This window comes from Rissa tridactyla, chromosome 1 (genome assembly GCF_028500815.1).
Source record: "Rissa tridactyla isolate bRisTri1 chromosome 1, bRisTri1.patW.cur.20221130, whole genome shotgun sequence".
NCBI lineage: Eukaryota > Metazoa > Chordata > Aves > Charadriiformes > Laridae > Rissa > Rissa tridactyla.
In genome coordinates this window covers 84,064,007-84,083,446 of record NC_071466.1, presented here as the reverse complement: position 1 = coordinate 84,083,446, position 19,440 = coordinate 84,064,007, and the positions used below count along the sequence as shown (strand labels likewise).

At 40.9% G+C, this 19,440-nt stretch overlaps 1 protein-coding gene across 7 annotated transcripts in view; it reads right to left on the bottom strand.

Annotated features, from left to right (window-relative positions):
- The window catches only part of FRMPD4 (FERM and PDZ domain containing 4), a 352,077-nt gene that overhangs the window by 20,995 nt on the left and 311,642 nt on the right, over positions 1 to 19,440 (bottom strand). For all 7 annotated transcript variants that reach the window (XM_054189053.1, XM_054189072.1, XM_054189042.1 and 4 more), the window contains 3 exons: positions 11,544 to 11,589; positions 2,242 to 2,346; positions 964 to 1,071 (listed from right to left, as the gene is read on the bottom strand). In XM_054189053.1, coding sequence (XP_054045028.1) covers positions 964 to 1,071; positions 2,242 to 2,346; positions 11,544 to 11,589 — 259 coding nt within the window. The remainder of the gene's footprint in view (positions 1 to 963; positions 1,072 to 2,241; positions 2,347 to 11,543; positions 11,590 to 19,440) is intronic.

The window sequence follows — 19,440 nt, the reverse complement described above, 5'->3', positions numbered from 1 at the left end:
TTACCCCTCATTTTGCCTTCAGGCTGGAGTAAATTTCCTGTTGTTTACCTTAATAAATCACTCTTCTTGCTTGTCTAACTGATTGAGCATACTGCTGAATCACAGCGAGCAGAAAAGCAGTCTTTCTTCGAATAAGCTTTACATATTAAAGCTTAAAGCCAGCAAAAGCTGGCTACTGCAGCTGAAAATTGCATCCCCAGCCTTCACTGATCATCTCCACCCATGCATATCTCTTGTCTCAGTGTCCCAAGCATGCATGCTACCATGCGGTGAACTAGATTTGGTAGCCAATGTGTGTTAAAACTAGCTCACCCAAACAAAAATGCCTGAGAGAGTAGCAGCACGCCCAACAGTGCTAGTCATGCTGCTTACTACGCTATTCCACGGCACTCACAGATAGACACCACCGCTGCCTCTGGTCCAGGAACCTACATGGAACAGTGTCAGAGACACTCCCCAGCAGCCTCAGTTGTGTGCCAGGGCTTCACCTCTTTATTTCTCTATGTGAAATGTGTTATGGAAAGCTTAGAGGGCATTACACTGAGACAAGCAATTTATCACCAGCGTAACCCTACAATATCCCATCCCAAGTTCACTGGATGACAAGCTAGATGATATTCAATTAGCAACCAACATCTTCATCTCCTTAGCTCCTGACTTTTGCTGACAAATCATGCTAGTAGTTGGCAGCATATCAAAATGATAGGACCACGTAATTTTAATTACACGCCAGGCACGTTAACATGATCATTTCTACTTCTTCCTTCATTGACAATACAATACATTTTTAGCAGCAGAAGTATGGACCAAAACCTCATTATTTCTGAACTATGAGTCCAGCCCCAACTGACACACTAGTAATTTTATTCTTAATGCATTCCAAGTAAATTATAATTATTGAAGGTCTTGGAAAAGAGGTAACTGGTATTCTTGGCATTGCATACCAAAGTATATCTAGCCTACCTTTATTGAAGTGCTGCAGTCAAACCGGAAAGATTTGGTTTGTCCATTTTCAAGATACACCTTCAGAACATTTGGCATGAAAAGAAGTGAATTGTCCTTAACTGTTTCCTGCCAAGCAAATTAGTGAATCAGATTACAACATGTAACAACGGAAAGTTAAATGTTGTTCTATAAAGAAGGACAGCATTCAGTTGGAAAGGTAACACCTGAAAAGGAGTGTGTTGGCTCAAACTGAAAGCAGAATTAGCAATGCCCTGTAAGCGTTCAGCCATGCTCATTACAGCTGCACTCTATAGGGCTCTTTCCTGGAAAAATATAACCATACATTTTATGTCCGGCTTGGAGCATTTTCTTTCCCTAAATACTACCTCTCTGACAATAAATGCTACTCTAAAGTTGAAATATTTTTGATAAAACAGAAAAACAGACTATTGCTTCTCTGAATATAGCAAGCTATATAGTGTCTTCAATCTATGAAACGGGAACTGCAGATGGATTCGTAAGAATTACAATCAAGATGTTCTACATTCTCTTTATAGCTGGATATTAAATGCTAATATCTGTCATCATTAAGAAGAGTAACATATAATATTGCTACTTAACTGTGATGATTTGTAACAAGGATAGTAAAATAAACAGGAAAAAGGAAGGTGAACAAGGCTTTTTGTTTTTTTTTAAAAAAAAGTGCAAAAATTGCTTTTGATAAAATGCAGTATCAATTTATGTTTGGAAGACAGCTGGATAAAGACATCAGTGCGGACCGATGTTCCGGCAAATTATGAAAATGAGCCAGGAGTTCACATTTAAGGAGGAGTTCCGTGCCTCTCAAAGGAAGGCTGACTTTGCCTGAGGGCCGGAAACAACAAGTTCAAGTAGATAAAACAAATTTTAAAGAGGTCTGTAAGGTAATGTTAATCTGTTTTCCTGACATGCTACTTTCTCTTGAGTTTATGAGCTTTCCTGTTACAAAATTGCCCTGAAAAAAACCCAAGCAAGCATTATCAAGACCATAAAGAAATACACCTATGTGCTATCACCACAAAAGGCGTTCACTAGCATTTCAATTTTATTTTAAGAAGGGACAATTTTTTCACAATATTATGGGCCCAACGGACTTTGAAAATGGATCTCTTAAAAACTTTAGAAACAGAAAAGCACTGCCCTTCACAAGCCTATCACTGTTGTTCTTACCATATCATACCCTCACTTTCCAGCCTTGAGGCGTACCTTTGGATGAAACGCTCAGTCCTTCCCAAGGTGAAATAGTTGAATACTCACCGACACCTGGCCATTGATAATTACTTCTTCCGAGAAGCGCACTTTGACAGGATTGGACTTCAATCTTGCCTTTTTTGCAGCACTAATAAAAGCTGATTTAGGAGACTGGAAGGAAAAATGATGACAAGATATATCACATAATTTCAAGTTAAAACCTATCTTTACTTTTTCAGTTATCATCTCCCCTGCTTCTCACACAGTGGGAGCTCCACGTATACAGCAACACTTTGCAAACCAGTCACCGAAGAAAGGAAATACAGTCGAACCGTGATGCCTCCCAAGATAATACATATGCACAAACACATAAAGAATCACTGATGCATACTGCGCATACTGAAAGTTATCCCACTGTCAGACTGGAGCGACAAGAAGGGCTCTCAGTGTACATACAATTTCCTTGTAGTGCCTCCACAACGACTGCTGCCACCAAACTTGTTTTCATGAACGGACACCAACCACTGACCAGCCAGTGACCCCTCCAAACACCGAACGGAAAATTTTTGCATAATCTATAATCCATTAGATACAGATACACACAACTTTTGCAAGAAAAAGTGTCAGAGTTCTCCAAGCACAGTGTATTAGCCCACTTCAAAACACAGATCAGAGCTACCAAAAGGCACCTGCGGGCTAGCAGGTTTCCCCCTACACAAGCCCCATGAAAGGCTTGGCTACAAGAGATGAGACACGTTTTGGGACTTCATGGGTTAGAATTTTCTTCTGGGACCTAACTGACTTTTACCTACTACATTATTCAACAGATTCACCTGTGATCACATGTTCAGCCCTTGGAAAAAAATTCTCTCTCCATTTGAGGAGTGTGACTAAGAACTCATTTTTGGTAACAAATTAAATATTCACCATCAACAGGATTTCCATTTTAAGCACCAGAAGCAAGGCAGTTTTATTCTCAGGTCAGTTACAGAGCTTCTGGCACTGCCTAACTCCATAACCATGGTAATGGGCAGTGGAAGAAATCCCAGCTTTGGATGAAGATCACTGGGCTCCTTTGGGCTGGGTTTTGGTCCATTGGTTTCAGTAAAATGTGAATTAAGAATCTTATGCTAACTCCTGAACATATAAATTGGTTTTGGATACTGCAAAGACTAAGTCATGTTGCTTTGCCTGTGAGAAATTAATGCAGACATCAGTGATGATGATCCTGAAATAACTTCCTATTATCAATGTGGCATGACAGCAGCCCTTGTAAACACAGAAAGTCTTGTCACCATCACTCAAATCTTGACTCAACTAAAAATCTGCAGGAAGGATGGAGTAGTCCAAGTCCACATGCTCTTTTCGTCTCTGACCTCTGTTGAAACTGCTTAAAAAGTGGTGTTTTGCTGTTTTGGGTTGTGGGGTTTTTTGGGTTTTTTTTTGTTGTTTTTTTTTTGTGATACAGAAGCCTTGTTTCTAGAAACTGGCAGGAAGAAGGCTTTAGCTCGTTTCTGTATGCCACTGACTTATTATCACACCGAAAATGTGGTAACTATTACCATAGGCTCAGCATCAACCAGTGAACAAGGAATGAAAGATGCCACATTCTCCCAGGAAATATCAGAGCCATTTGGTAATTCCTGGAGCACAAAATAGAACCAAGAAATAAAAATTAATGCTTCTTCACTTTTACAGTTAATTCTTTCTTACGTCTTCTCTAGACGCTATGACCATACAAATCTTTAATTGGTAACAGTAAATGACAGGGAATTCAACCCCATTACCAAACCAAGCTCGGATTCCAAAGCCAGTGCTGAAAAATGCAGAAGGTCCCCCAGAAGATTTGAAGCAACCACCAAAAAGAAAGAAAGGAAAAAAAATTAAAAAAACCCCCAAAGTTAATGTCTTAGGGTGGGGGACCCAAAATACTTCTTCATCAAGAAGGGACAACATGGAAACGCTGAAGAAGCATGCTTACATATTGTACTCTAGAGATGAATTCCTAGAAAGACACAGTATACAAGAATACCATGATTAACATAACAAATCTGCACATGCCTTTTCAAATTTCCCTCCTTGCCACGTAGTCCCTTTGTGCAGTGTGCAAGGGGGACAGTCTATAAGGCAACCAATTAACAGACTGGAACCTGTTGATTCGCACTGCCACGGGGCAGCACAGCTATAGGAGTAGGCTACTGGCTCTCTCTTGTAAGGGCAAGGGGAAAAGAGTGGCTTTCACTTACTCTTCTTGCTGGAAGAGGCTTTTTACAGTTGTTTGCTCTTAGTGCAGCTGAGTCACCAGTCTGGCCTCTCTCTACAGGCAGACTGCCAAATTTTCTTCTGGATTCTAGCAAGGTTATTCCCATACAGCAAATCTGGCAAACCGTTATGTGGCTCTGTCGCACTCTACAACCTCTCTTTTCCTCTCTACAACCTCAAAAGACATTTGCGGGGGGCATAAACACTTGAATTATGTCATTGTAAAAATGTGATAGAGGAGTCCAACACAACTGAAAGACCTGAATGTATGTGAGTTCCCAAGAACCCCTCTGGGATGTGGGGTTTAATGTACCTATTGCACAGCCAGGGGAGCACACCATGGTCTGCCTTAAAATGTGGGGCTTCCTTCCCTTCCCACTTCTGCTGTGGCAACGTGGTCAGGACTCCGGCCCCTTGCCAGACGCTCTGGGTGAGCCTGGAAGCAGATTGCTTTCCAAAAACCTTCAATCTATAAAACAGGGGTATAAGAAAAACCACAACAGCTGCACCAGGCATTTGGGGGAGCGTTCTCTGCTGATTAAAGGTTTGAGTAATAACACAGCTCTTGCATTTAATCGCACAATCTCATTGTTTCTACCTCTGCATCAACTTGACACTTGACGTTTTCTCTTTGAGAAAGGAACCGTTTCAAAAGAGTGCAGCAAATACCCAGGAAAACAGTTGGGTTTGATTGTCGAAACTTGCTTGACTAACAAAGCATCAGCAAGATGATGTGCTGCTCTATTCTATTTTAATGTCCTCAGGTTTGTAGGCCAAGAATGCTACCAATTAATGATTCTCAGAGCACCAGGTTCATTTGTTTCTGATAGTCGGCCTTTTAGCCAAATGGAAGCCATTATCCTCAGTTAATGACCTTAAGCAGGGGGTGTTTACACTAATGCAGAACATTTATCACTGCAAGTAAAGTATTTGCATCGTCACAGATAAAAACAGCTTAATTAGAGTGACTTTTGCAAAATGAGGGAACACATTTTAACAAGGAGTCAAAATACTTCAAAACCCCACAAACTTCACACTGTGTGACCTAAGCATTGTTTCATGCTAAAAGTTCAAATTTATCAGGACTTTAATTAATATTTACTTGTTTACGCAAAATTCAGTAAAAATTCAGCTGATTATTTCAACGCAACCCAGAGAAACTGCCAACAAGAGAAATGAAGCATTGCACAGAGATTTGCTTGGAGTAAATGATAGTAAAGAGTGAGACCCTTCTTTGAACGCTACTTACTAGGGACTGCAATCAATGGGCATCCCATCAGCAGGGTCAAAACATGAGAGATTGCTATAACAAGAGGAGGCTTTCTGGAAAATGTTATTTTTCACATTTTCTGGACTTTTCAAAATTCGATTTTTGTCAGTGGCATTATAGCAGGTCATTTTCGGATAGCTCTTAGAAACAATACCCTTCATTTTGAGGGAAACTGGTTTTCAATGAAAATAAGAATGTCTAGTACTTTGTCCGCTTTTGCAGGTAAACTGTAATCTGGGGGAGATTCCAAGTGAAATGGTGTTTATTTGCTGCAAAAGCCCCTTTGAGTGCTCTTGCCAGTAGAGGTGCGGTAACAACAAAACCTTTACTCATGCTCAAGAAAAAGAAGGATTTAGCATTTAGAAGAGGATAGTGTAGTACTGAGCTACCATAAAGCAATGAAACGAGGCAGCAGTACAGAACAGTCGCAAGGTGAAAAGAAAACCTGCTTTGTGACAATGACTGAAAATCTGACAGATATACCAAAGTTTTAAATAGCCACAAACTGTACATATACAATCAATTTTAAGTTTGTTACTTAAAATTAGTCATTAGTTTAATATGAAATATTACGTTTGTTAGGAAATAAGGAAAAATTGCATGACCGCAAAAATGTGTTGACTTCTTGGTCCATCCCTGAAGGCAATTACATAAGACAAAATTTAGCAAGCAAATAAAACGTGAATAAGAGGAAGAATTAAATTTATTAAGTGGAACAGTACATAATGCCCAAAGGCAAACTAAATACTGCCATTCATAGCTGTGAGCAAGGCTGAAACAACTACACTGTCTCACAAGAGCATTGTAGAAGAGCAGGTAGGGACACGGAAGCAATAATGTGGAGAAGTTTTACCATGCAGTAATTTGTTATAACCACAGGGCACTGACAGATCATCATCAGGAGTATTTCTTTGTTAAACTCTTAGCACAAATTTAATTGCTGAAATAGTGGTCAGATTTGGGTTCTCTCTTAAAAGCTGGTGATTTATCATCATAGACAATTATATTTTACTATTTGCATTATTTATATTTTCCTATTTTTAGATGGTAATCGCAGTTTGATCATTGGTCCCATGCACGTATAACACGTACCTGTAAGGCAGGGAATAGCCAAACCTTATTTGAATGCACACATTGAGAAAATACAATCCATTCCATCTATAGTAAACGACAGCCTAGTTTACTGTGATTGTCCCAAGAACCATGAGTGAAACCACAGGTCGGCTTCAGACTTTGTGGAACGTGCAGCCATTGCAGCTCATCTCGTGACTAGATGGGCCTGGGTCATCTATCTCAGTGTTTATTAAATGTGGAGGTCCTCCATAAAATCCCCTCCCCTGGCCTTTTGGGATTCTGCCTCTCCAAAGTTCCTCCGTTTACATTCATGGATTACTCCTTCACATTCAGGATTACCTCTCATACCCAGGTGACTACTCTTAATCAAGTGCAGGAAAGTGCAAAACAAGACAGCCATTCCGCACTACTTTCAGCCCTGCAACTCTGCAAGGATGAGGACCTTTGGGAATGAAAGAAACCTTCACCCCATACAAACCCTGGCTAAAATGAACAAATGAAGGACTAGATGAATGATAATGCGCCTGCGATGGGAAAAAGGGCTAGTGAAGAGGGAAAAGAGACCTAATGGAAACTGGCGGGGGACAGGGAGGGAGAACTACAAGGAGAAAACGATGGATAGGGTGAAGGGGCTCTTTTCCACTTTGCTGAAACAATTGACGTGGAAGTTCAAGCTGCATTTTCTCAGTCTTCACTGATGAAAAAATCATGGTTTTTGCACAACTACATTCCAGAAAAATCCATATACCCTAAGAGGAGGCCTCCAGGAAGACAGGTCAGGAGCAGCAGTGCTTACTGAGATTTGCACCACACACAGACGGAAGAAGAAAGGCTGCACAGCACAGTTCTGACAAGAGAGGAGGCTGCTTCAAACAGTGGTTGGGCAGTGGCCATGGACCAGCCCACACTTCCAGGAGGCAACACAGTGATATCAGGTTTGCCATTAACCACACTGTGATCCTCTCTGGTGTAGGATCAAAGCTGTGTATGGAACTGACCACATGAAAAAGCTGATGTGGAAGTTATGCAGTGGGAAAGGTCCTCATGATGACTGCAAAAAACCGTGCCCATTCAAAGAACAAAAGCTATCATTTCTATATCAACTTCACAACTTCTATCAGTCAAAAATCATCTTTTTCATAATGCTCACTTGTCTGACTTCCAAATGATTTCTAAAGCTATACCTGGGTAGTCTTTTTCACTTTAGATTTTGAAGTCTTTGTGACAAACCTGTTTCTTTTTTATATCCTTTACAACCACAAGTCTAGCTATGGTAGTTGCTGCTCTGACACGACTCCAGAAAGCAACACAGCATGAAAAATACTGTGAGATCCTCAGTAAGACTGTGGCCACAATCATTACAATTCATAAATAAGTGTTATTTATCACAGCTTTTTCTGCAAATGTTGTGTCTCAGACATATAACTGTGTTATAACATGAAGCACCTCCTTCAAAACAGAAAAAGATCTTATCCTTTTCCCGTTGCAAAACTTATGCACAGCAAAATCACCATGGATCTCAGTTGGGCCTGGACTACATCCAAGGAGCTTAAGAGACTAATCATGAAAGCAACCTATCAAATGATCTCTACGCATAAAATCTGAACAGATATCAAAACAGGCAAGTTATTTCATTTGAGTAATGCTTAAAACTTAATAAGGCAACAATCAGAATGATAGTCCATTTACAGAATAAAATGGTCAGAAACGATAATCAAATGCCATACTTCCAGAAATCAAAACTTTGAACTGCTTCCACTGCTTTAGCTATTCAGTGACCTCCTCATGAGCAGTGGTGATATGAACGTAGCAGAGATTTGTAGATTGAAGGAAAGAAAAAGATAGCCTAATGTTTTGGTTTGGTCATAATTAAAATGAAATTTTAATGAGTTTAAGCATTAAACAAAACTGAATGCACTTAAGCAAAAATGATCTGCAAAAGCTTTCAAAAAGTACTAAGTGAACTACAGAGTACTATAAATCTAGATTACATCTACTGTCACCTGCAGTCATAAAGGATGGTTACTTGAAAGCATAAAACCAAAACACACTCTAAATAGCGCAAATAAAAACAATTAAGAAACGGCACTCTTGTAATCCATCTTGGCAGATATTTTTCATGCAATGATAGAAAGAAAAAGGTTCACCATCAAGAAGAGAGATCGATGAAATGTTTGTAAAGATGTATTTCTGCCAAGAATGGGGAAGAAATTCAGTCTTTATTTAAAAGCTCTTACTTTTCCTTTGTCTGGTTTCTACTTCATCTTTCCAGTTTTATTGGCAAAATAGTAAAAGGAAAAATGGAGGAGGCAAAATTAAAGAAAAGGGGAAAACACACGTGCATCATAATTTCTGAATACATTAATATTGTTTCCAAACTGTAAGACAAAACGTATTTGCCACAGGACCCCCCTGCACAGGTGACCAGAACAGGTACACAGCTGGAGTGCAGCAACACGCAGGATGGCAGAGCTGAGAGGGATGTCACCTAAGAAACAGGCTCAGGCACTACTGACAGCAGTGCTGCGGTAGTATGAGGGCCAGCATGGGCCAGGTGTTCAAGGCGACTCAGGAGTCCGCGAGAGATTTCACAGCCCAGGGTTTGCATAAACTGAGGGACCCTGCACTGCTTCGGGGCTCAAGGTGGGCTGCACACACTGGCAGCACCCCAACTGCTCCCCATCCCTACGCACACCTTCATTTCCACTCCAGGAAAACTTGGGCTTGAAAGTGATCAGGGAAGGATGCTACGAATCAACACAACCCTGGTCTGGACAGGTAGGGAGGTACAATAAGAGTACGCAAACTGGAGGAGATCTGCAGGGTGCAACAGTCCTGCAGGTGAGGTTCTCCCAACTAAGCTCATGCCACTGAAGCATCTTGACTTTGGGATAAAAATTGGTCAAGTAAAGCTAGCACTGCTATGCATACATCAATTGCATCTTCTGACTGCTCTGTGGACATTCTTGGGGAGACAATCTTCATGCCTATGTGAGATAAAACATCCATCACCCCGAAAACACGTATGCTTTGTCCACTGAGATAGAGCTGGGGGACCCTGACAGACATGCCAGAGTGGGGCAACACAAAAATATGTATAAGATGGGTACATCAGCCCAAATGGCTGACAGGACAGCAAAGTGTTTCAGTGCCATTCCTAGCTCAGCGACATCTAAAGGTAGTTCAGTTATCAATTAGCCTTTGGTGCAATGTAATGAGAGGAGCAGATTCTGCCTTGTGGCCTCAAACAGGGCTTGGACCCAGAGAGCTGGCAAGATGCCAGGTCATGACTTCCCTTCTTCTCCAGCTTAAAGGCTGGAGGAGGACCCAATGTGTGCTGTAAGGTCTCCAGTTGAACATGGAGTGCACAGCTCATTTGGGTTTCAGCTTCCCTTATGTTCAGTACATACGGGCTTGCTCTCATACCAGCAGCACAGTGATAACAGGCCCCATCACCTCACACACATGTAGTACCACACTTTACTGTCCACTTTTAAGGGCTACGCATACCTGCGCTAAAGCACATGCCCCTTCTTCACCTGACATTTAAAGAAAAGCCTGTCCATGGATGAAATAAGGCAACCTGCACAAAAAAGGCAAGTGGGGGAGGATTTCTCTTCCCCCATATTATACATATTCCCTGTGATCAGAACCACTGGCTGCAATCCAGCAAGCTTTAAAGGCAGTTAGGTTTCTTTATTTGGTCAGACCATGCCTGGGTTTTCATTTAAGAAGGCTGATGTTGACCAGGTCCCTGCTCGCCTTCCTGCCAGTGGTCTTCCTGCAGCGCAGCAGCCCCTGCCTGGTTTTGCTGGGAAACGCGTGCTTTTCCCCCATGATTTAGCTGCTGTGCAGAGCGGCTTCTAGAAAGGGTACAGGACCAGCGTAACTACACGGCCACCTCTAAACTAGCCAGAAAGGCTAGCAAGTAGTGCGAAGAGATACAGCCCTGACCAAATTGCATTTGCAAGATGTATATTTTGGCAGCTTCATCAGATAAACTCATTTTCACATCTTTGTGTCAAATCCATCTCATTTCTTATTCTTGGGTGAAAAGGATGCACTTGACCCTTGTTAATCAAAACTGCTGTGTATCAGGCTGGCCAACAGGGAGGTGAATGGACCCGTTGCATCTGAAATCAATGCTGATGCATGGCTGCGCATGGATGTATGGGAAGAGAGAGATGTGCTTCCTCCCTGGCTTGGCTTATCTCCGTTTTCACCTGTCCCTCTTCAAGGATGGGTTCGAGCAGACAGGTCATGGACCTGCTCCCACAAACCACTAGGCTCTGAGGTGGGCTGCAGTTTCTCCCTGTCCCTTCGAGCCAGCCTCACGCAATCGTCAGTCTGTCTCTTCTCTGCCCTCACCTCCACGCGCCCCGCGCTGCAGACACAGGCAGAGCCCTCCCTTGCATAAGGTCCAGCTGGTTTGATACAGCAGCAAAACTCTGTGGGACCAAGGCAGAATCAAGAAAAACCCAGGAGCTGCAACAGATCAGAAACTGAAGCAGATCTCAGCCTCCTGCTCTGTTTTCCTGGTATAAGTTTAAAGATACTATTATTATTTAACTTGCTAATGCAGTGTTTGAGTGCAGGACGCAGTAACGCAGTCTTAAACATCACCTTTAGGAGACGCAGCCCTTATCTCACTTACTTCTTTTACTGCACAGATAAGGTAGAGACACAGACAGAATATCGGCAGAAAAAAACCACCCTGCTATGTTGCTAGGAAACTAATTCAGAAAACACTGACAATACTTACAGGGTAAGGTTGGACAACAGTAAGGAGGATTGATTCTTTGCAGCTTCTATAAAAAGAAAAAAAAAGTAAGATCAAGTAAAGATTCATACTTTTATTCACTACAGATAACCAGATTGGCTTCTTAATGGAGAAAACTGCAGTAATACGGCAAAATGTTTATTACAATCACATAGCAGAGAATTACAGAGATGAATAACGTGCCAAAATAACAATGGATATTAAAAAAAGAAGTTTTTTCCAATCTAACAAATTGAATTGACTTAACTTTACAGTTTATACTATGAAATGTTTGCTTCATCAGAGACACCTGAATGCTGCAATAATGCTTTTCTCCAGGAAGAATGGAATAATATTTGATTAATCCTACCAGTTCAGCATCTATAGACTATGAATTTCTTTCACCTACTTTATAAATGCAAGTTACTTTTTATTCCATCTAGCTCTTGCACACTTAATGCCAAATTTATCTGAAGACAGCAGTGTTTTGAAAACAAAAATGAGTACAAAATTTAGCCCCCATTTCTTTTCTAGTTTGCCTTTTTAAATGTGTGGAAAAAGATTAATATTTGGTGAACATTTTTACATTTTTACAAAATTGACGAAGACAGGTTTTTCTTTAAAATTAAACAGCTCCTCTTTAGGATGAAACTAGTAAATGGAAAACACATCTGAAACCCCAACTGATTTACATGATAAAGGTAATAAAGTATTAGGAAAATTGATATGATCAAAGTGGTCTAGACAAATGGCAAATGTATATTTTGACTATTGGTGGGCAGTTGGGGGTGGTGGACAACTGGGGAAAAGTAAGGGTAAAGTGGAAGAAGAAGGAAGAGAAGCCAACCAGGCTCAATATCCCTTGTATTACATCGTTGGTCAGACGGCTGCTGAGGGCAATATAAGCTAAGAAAAGGTCAGTTGCCATTTTGTTGAGATGAAGTTGATTTTCTGTTGGTTTTACTACTTTCAAACACAATTCATTGTTTATTTATGTGATTTATTGCCTGGCTAACAGGAATGCAACTGATTTGGGATGCCTGACCTGTACAGCAGAACTAATTAAAATCAGCAGAACTAATTAAAATAAATCACACTGTATTGGTCTTATACAGTGTCACCTTATATGAATATTTACACCACAGATACGCAACTTAAAAAGCCAAAAAGCAAAGAAAATAGCGGAGAGACTTAAGGCCCGGTCAGAAAACTGGTCTGGAAAGTCAGGCTATACTTGATGAAGCCATCACATCTCTGAAGGCCGACTGAGATAACAATTTCTACTTCTGTCAAAGCCATCAGTCATGCAAGAGGCAAGGTCTGACCAAATATCCCCTAACTTAATAAAAAAATATTAAGCTTCAATTTTTAGTCTTCTTATTAGATATTTGTATCATTGCACTAAAAGAGTATAGGTAGACTTTTCAAAAGAAGGGATCGAAGGCTTTGGCCACATGTCTGTGCTTGGAATAACAGAAATCAAATAAGTTAGAAAGTTAAAAATAAATTAACAAGGAGCTACATGTAATGAAAATTAAATATTCTGCCACAAACCAGCATAATTTTATCCCCTTTAGATATAATTATGACTACTTTAAGGAATTTCCCACAATTATTTTTCATTTCAATAGACATGTTCCAAAGTTAAACTCCAGGAATCATTTATTCAATTTATTCAATAAACAGCCTTTATTTACAGTGTTCGTATTTCTGAAAATTTATAGCTCATTTTAAAGGTCTGTAAGCTACAGTTTTGGAAATCTCCACAATTATTCTTTTTTATTCTCCACTGTTATTCTTGAAGACTTTATAGCATATAGTTTAAAAAAACCAACTTCCATTCTTTTTTGGCTAACAACAGGATTCCTTCTACTTTTTTTTTCCTGTTCTATATACCACATTTTTGGGAATCTGAAAATGCATGATAAGAAATGCAATTTATTTCAAGAATCTCAAAGTCCCATCTATGCTATCCACATCTACCCAATTTGCCACTGCTTTATTAATCTAGGCATTCCGCAGGCATTCTTTTCTGTAGGCAGAAAAGCCCACAGAGTTTTTAGCTATGGGATAAACCGTAGCCCTGGGATAACTACTCCAAGCCCAACTGACCCCTTCCATTACTTTCAACCCACTAATTTATGTTTCTCATGAAACATAAGATTACAACCACCCCTGCCTCCTGCAGTCCAGCTATCTCAGAGAGTGGCCTTTAAAAAAGAAAATCAGCTTTTCCTGAAAATGTTCTTCAGTGCTTTGTTATTCTTGTATTAAACTTGTCCAAGTGCCAGCGTAGGTGAGATTCAACCCAGACTAACAAGAGCTTTTTTAAACCAAAAGGTCATCACTGCTGAGATTTATTTTGGGGACAAGACTTTCTTACAGGATAATCACTTGTGTTGGAAGCATGCTAGACCTTGGACCATTCATTCAACATTTGAGGCTATAATAAGGCCATTTGGAGTATCTGGACCTAAGCATGTTACACATACATAAAGAAGGTGTCAAGCACCACGTACTGTCCCCTCATCATTACAGAAAACATTTTCTATAAAATACATGCTACATACAGAACACAGCACAGTTACAAGAGAAATAAAAATGTAATCATCAGCTTTTTGATCTGCAGCACTCAGTCACGACTCCACTGCTCGTTTTAAAACCTTCTCAACTCATGATGACAAAACTCCAAGCCACAACACATCGCTTTCTACTTCCAATACTGTTATCAAATCCTATATATCTAAATGATAACCTTTGCACAGCACTGGAGACTGTCAATCACACCAAGTATTGTATATATCACAGTAATGGAAAAACAATGGAATCACTGACTGTGTACTGTAATCTATAAATTTTATAGCTTAAATGTATGTGTACATATGTATGTCCATGTGTGATAGTAGAATATATAAACAGTTTAGATTACATAAACTAGGTAAAGCCACCACACTTGAACGTGAGCTACTTCTTTCAAAGAACTTCTGATAGTGGCAAAGAACAATAGTCTTACTTTCTCCTGAAATGTCTTTCCTCCTTTAAGAATGTTACTAAAGTAAAGAAAAAAAAAAGATTATATATTATAGATATTTTATTACCTTTCATACTTAACCACAACGAAGTTATTTCTCTTTTAGATCTACATACTCTTTTAGAGTCAGTCAAGACCAAATATCTGTAACTCCAAACTTGGACTTTTTGGGTGCTCTGCCACCTGACCGGCTAACACCAACATCACCGCAAAATATCATCATGTTTCTCTCATTTCCTGACATTAGAATCAAACGGTGAGAACAAGGCTAAAACCTGAAAACTGCAATGGGAATTTCAATGACTCATCTCTTTGTCCTTCCCTGTGCCCCAGGTGGTGATTACATTTGTCCGTTCTCCCTCCTCCTTACAGCTACTTAGGCTGTAACAAGGAGAGAATATAGATGGTTCGAGAATCAAATTATAGCGCATTATAAAGGTTAAAGTTGTATTACTAAGTATCGCGCATCTCAGGCTACATGAGGCGTTAACATTCAGCTACAATGCCAGCCATTGACTTTGTCTGTGAACTTGTGGCTGGAAATTACTGTCTCTCTTCTGCTTCCTTCTAGCTGGAAGAGAGGAAGGGATGTGGGGCAGACGAGGGAAGTGGGGACACCCCCAGTGTCTGAGACATATGGGATAAGTGTCTCTGTTCTTCGTATGCGTCCTACAGCAAATGTAACACATGAATAAAGACAAAAGAGATATGTTACCTATACTCTTAAGAACCGAGAGTGGAAAATCATTGTTTACGCTCATTTAAAAGCTTTTAGCAATTTTACACACTAGAGGAGTACTGGGTTTCTCTCCCAGTGAAGATGAACGAATTAGGAATTGACATATAATAAATAATTTTATGTACAGGGAATGTAATGAAGAAAAACCTTTCTCTTAATCATAACTTATCTACGGTACACTCACACCAAACATCAAATTCTGAAACTTTGTGTTTTGAAATGCTACTTCAGGATCCTCTGTTTCACTTTGGGTCTCACTATTGATGAGAAAGTCTAAATTTCACAATTACAAGGTGCGATGCCATGATTTGCAGTATGCTTCACACTACATTTTTGAAGTAAGGAAACAAAAATCAATGGGTCAAAAACTAACTACAAAGTGTAACAAGTTACCTCAAATGCCCTATTCAAATCTAAGGAAAGTGGAACTCATCTTCAAATTCTAGCATCTAGGCTACAGAAAAATCATTCAGCATTTGAATGTCTTTCATTATTATGAAGATGAAAGCAGTTATAATGAACAAAGAGTTTGCAAAGTCACTCTGTTGTAGTACGTTTTGAATTATTTCAAAAGGATCATTTTGATTTGAGCTGTATATACATTTTTACATAAAACCTGTTCTACAGTACTTATCTTCACCCAGAGAAGCTTCAAATTTCACTTCTCCACACTTTTATCATAAGCAGCAGTTCCTGTGGAAAAGAACAGTTTGCCCAGAGGTCCACCTAAATTTATTTCCAGAGCCGGAGACATCTTCTGGAGGGAACTTGATGGGACAGAGTAGGCCCATCTTAACCCAGTGTTGACTCATCCTTCGCTGTTATCACACAGCCCCCCCACAATGTGCCTCCAGTTCCTGCAATGATGCCAACCTGCCTGAGTGGACTAGGGGAACCTTGATAAACCAGTGAACAAACTCAGTATTCACTGACACCCATGAAACAGTGCAGAGGGACAGGGGGAGAGGGAGGCTTTAAGAAGATTATGTCTTTGCCCAGGGCTATTTTTGTCACAAGAGAAGCAGCGCTGTGCAAACACAAACACACAATCTAACAGCCCACGCAGACCAGCTCCCCTGTACTGGAGAACTCCTCCAGCAAGAGCCATGGCGTGTGGGGCTCTTCCCACTCCGTTTCCAAAGGCAACACTGCAGCACACAAACTACAGGCAGCATTTCCATGACTCAGTAGCTTGTAACTGAGAATCACAATAGATTAAACTAGGCTGGAAGCCATGCTACTCTGGGCAGATCGCTTCTGGCCTCTTGATTCTTCTACCCATAGAGGAATATTGTTTTAGCAGCAGGTGAAGAATCTGACCTCTCCAAGCCCAGAAGGAGGATATTTTACAGACAGTTTTTAGGGGAATACACAAAAATATACTTTCTCAAGAGGTTGCCAGTACACGGCACAAGAACTGCTTGAAGGATGACAGTGGGATTTCAGTTTCTCTGCCTGTCCAGCTGGCCGCACTGACCTCCGGGAAGTCTCTCTGGAGACCCTGTACACAGCTAGTTATGGGCTATACTGCCATCATGCTATGCAGGCAAGGCAGGGTATGCCACGTATGGCATTACTTCCCCAACTCCATCTCAGAAGACAGTTGCAGAAGCGCAGCAGGCAAGAAACGTAGGCTCATGAAATAAGGTACACTACCACAAAGGTGAGGTATGGGGTCCCAGTTTGGGGAGGAGGAGTAAGGTTGCATGGTCTGTGGATAGAGCAGATGGGACATGAGGCCAAGGTCTCGCTTTAGGGGTGGACACATGAGGAACAACCTAAGAGATGAATGGGAGCATCAGGTTAATTGCTGTTTTTTCCTGGGATGACAGAGCACAGAACACAAAGACCATGGTGTTCAGCTCTTACTTGTGGAGATAGAGAGGGTGTGTTGGAATCCTTGCTATAAGAAGGCAGAGGGATCACACTCATGTTTGGAAAGCTGGTGGCTGCTTCTTCTACCACTGCCCTTAGCCTCACTGTCAATACAGTGAAACACTCTTGACACCCAAGCAACTTCAACTTGTGAGCTCCTGAACCCCACAGTTTCAGTTGAATAGCCCTGGTGCTTCACAAGGTCTTTAAGTCTGCCATTAAATACGTGAGGACTTGCACCCGTCAGAAGCAATCTGCGCAAGAATCTGGGTATTTTACAGGATTCCTGTTCAAATGTATGAGCCCTAAAAACTGCGCGAGTAATGGATGCTTGAAATGGCCACTGCCACATAAAGTACAAAAGATATAAGCACCGGATTATTACTGCACTGCAGGATCAAACAGCAGCAGAAACACAGCTGAGAGAAAAGATACTCTGATTCGAACATAAATAACTTCAATAATAGCATACAGAAAATTACTGTCAAAGCAAATTGTGTTTTATATAAATGTTCTTCTTTCTTTTAAAGGTCTGGCATGGTGTGAAAGTCAATCTTTAAAATTGTCACAATCTGCAGCTGGCACTAATTGGAACCCTTGTTGGCAGTCTCCGTAAGGGGCCAAGAAGCGAGTGTGTCTGCAGGCTGAATTACGCTCGCTTCCTCCCATAGAAGTGGTCCCTTCAGATCAGGGCTGTGGCACACTGGCGGGTTTTCATACAGGAGATGCCATTTCAGATGCCTCTGCAGTAAGGGCTTTGAGAACAAAAAAGCCTCCCGTTCTCTAAGGCTGTCCATCTGTCAAGCTTTCACATGCACCAAATTCACTCCATTTTTCTCCTTTACTAACAAGGTGAACCCTATAAAGAAGCTGTTCTTGAATTTCGATGCTTTATAAAGACCTATATTTACCTCTAGCCAAACTAATCCTCCTCTCCACAAACACACAAAGTTGTCCATCTGCTTTTATTCTCAACTATAAGGCTACAGTCTTTGTAGCTGAATTACCAAAATATTAGTCAAACAGTAAATACCTGTGTACACTGTACAAGAGTGCCTTGATAAGGCTGTCTGAATAGCAACAACAGCGTCATACTCCTATCTAACTGCTGAGCAATGTTACCTGCAATCCTCTACCAGCTCCTTGTTACTCCATTTCTACAATCAATTCTGGAGCCCAACTCTAAATCAGCAATATGCGGAAAACTCTACATTGACTGGGACACCCTCCTTAGGAAACCATTTTTCTCCTTACGCAAATCCATGACGGACTCCCTCAGCCCCCGAGAGAACTTGGGAGATAAAACTCAAGACAGAGCAGAGGACATATGAGGAGTTACTAACACTGGAGTTGTCTACTCCAAGAGAATCAGTATTTGCTCATTTTGGCCACTGTAAAAACCGAGAGCCAGATGGTCATGCATGTATATCTGATGGACTGAGACTTTCACCAAGTTTGACTGTTAGCGTGCTACTGCCACATGATCACAGCATAAATTACTTCACGCTGCATGAAGATGCCATACTGCCAAGGAGAAAAATGTAGCGCTTACTCCCCTATTAATTAATTGTTCAGCTGTCCTCTTCTAATTAGACTTTCTGCACATTAGTTTTAAGGGATCAAAGACAGATAAAGAGGGATAATATTGGTCTCTCAGGTCACTCATCCAAGCCAACGTTTCCCTATCATTAACTGCCAAAGCCTCAGAAGCTCTGAGGAGAAGTTAATTCTCAAAGTGTAATGAACAAAGCGCAATATAAGCCAGCCCCAAGATGTCTATTGTTGAGATATCTTTAGGAATGGTGCTACGGAGCTACTATACAATACTACCAAACCAAAATCTTTACAGAACAGGGTGGTGTCACCATGGAAAGGGCAGTTCCACTCCCCTGAAAATTTCCCATCTTTATTTGTCAGACTATGTTGTTTCCATCAGGCTGCCATGACTTTTAAATGGCATTTCCGTGGGCATTTTGGGCGAGCCCTTTCAGACAGGGTTTCAAAGTGAGCTAAATGCAATTCTGTTTCCCCATTCTGCAGTTGCCCATGTGCAGAAGCCGCAGGCACCCAACAGCTGCCCACCGCACACACTACTCGGCTACGTTAAACGCTTGCAATTAACTTGGGATCACTTAGCTTTTCCACTAACACACTTACTGAGGACTTCCAGGAACTTGGACTGTCCCGAAACACCAGGGTTGCAGAACAAAACGCACAACATGGTAAATTCTAACCGTTCCACAAAATCCAACCCA